General features: G+C 52.6%; 1 protein-coding gene across 1 annotated transcript in view; it reads left to right on the forward strand.

Moving 5' to 3' along the window:
• Positions 1-800: 800 nt before the first annotated feature.
• GUITHDRAFT_117462 (hypothetical protein) overlaps positions 801-1,107 on the forward strand; it is a gene marked incomplete at both ends in the record, with an annotated part of 1,309 nt that continues 1,002 nt past the window's right edge. The window contains one exon of the mRNA XM_005823276.1: positions 801-1,064. Within this exon, the coding sequence (XP_005823333.1) occupies positions 801-1,064 (264 nt within the window). The remainder of the gene's footprint in view (positions 1,065-1,107) is intronic.

Genomic DNA, 1,107 nt, shown 5'->3' on the forward strand with positions numbered 1-1,107 from the left:
GGGGATAGTGCAGCGAGCATAGAGGCTCAGTTGTAGAATGAGAGAGGTGTAGGGGTACAGAAACTAGAAGAGTAGGGATATGATATAGAGGATCGAGAGAGATTTTTGAAAAGGAGAGGTTTTGATAAGTTCAACAAGAGTTTTAGCTCTCCTATAAATTACCCCGGCGTGAATCGATGACAAATAGCGTCATTAAGCTCGAGGGTACTGGCCGTGAGAAGCAGGGGGGTAGGGGGATAGTGCAGCGAGCATAGAGGCTCAGTTGTAGAATGAGAGAGGTGTAGGGGTACAGAAACTAGACGAGTTGGGATATGATATAGAGGATCGAGAGAGGGTTTTTGAAAAGGAGAGGTTTTGATAAGTTCAACAAGAGTTTTAGCTCTCCTATAAATTACCCCGGCGTGAACCGATCCATAAAAGGGTACTGGCAGCGAGAAGCAGGGGGGTAAGGGGATAGTGCAGCGATCATAGAGGATCAGTTGTAGAATGAGAGAGGGGTAGGGGTACAGAAACTAGCAGGATGAGGATATAATAATAGGCATTGTCTGGATGACGCTCATGCGATGTCCGAAAGGTCTCTTTTTCGTAACGGCCACCAACACACCCCCCACCCCCTCTGGGAGATCCTAAATCTTACCCCTAAGGCTTCTCACGCCTTGTACGGGCAGGGTGCTGGATTGAGTAGGTGGGGTCTTGATCTCAAGCCCTATAGCCGGTACCTTGCCCCGTCCGCACCGCATCGAACTACTCCCGCACCAGCTTACGCTGAAGGCAACTCATTCATGCAAGCCGGATAGGGAATGCAGGCGAACCACTCCGATATGCACACCGACATGCCGACCTCTTCCGAAGAGCATGCGTCGTTACATCCAACACAAGATACACACCTCGGCAATGCTGATCCGCCTGCGCATGCAGATCAGCAGAGCGACCTCCCCTCGCATGAGACCATCCTCTCCTCGAAGCTCGCGGCCGAGATCTACGCCGAGCGATGCCTCAAGGCTGGGCATGCAACCGTCGAGAGCGCCTTCGTTGCCAGCAAGTACGGCACTAGCCCCAAGACCGTACGCTACATCTGGAGCCGCCGGACCTGGGGCTGATGCCACC

This window comes from Guillardia theta (genome assembly GCF_000315625.1).
Source record: "Guillardia theta CCMP2712 unplaced genomic scaffold GUITHscaffold_111, whole genome shotgun sequence".
Classification (NCBI taxonomy): Eukaryota; class Cryptophyceae; order Pyrenomonadales; family Geminigeraceae; genus Guillardia; species Guillardia theta.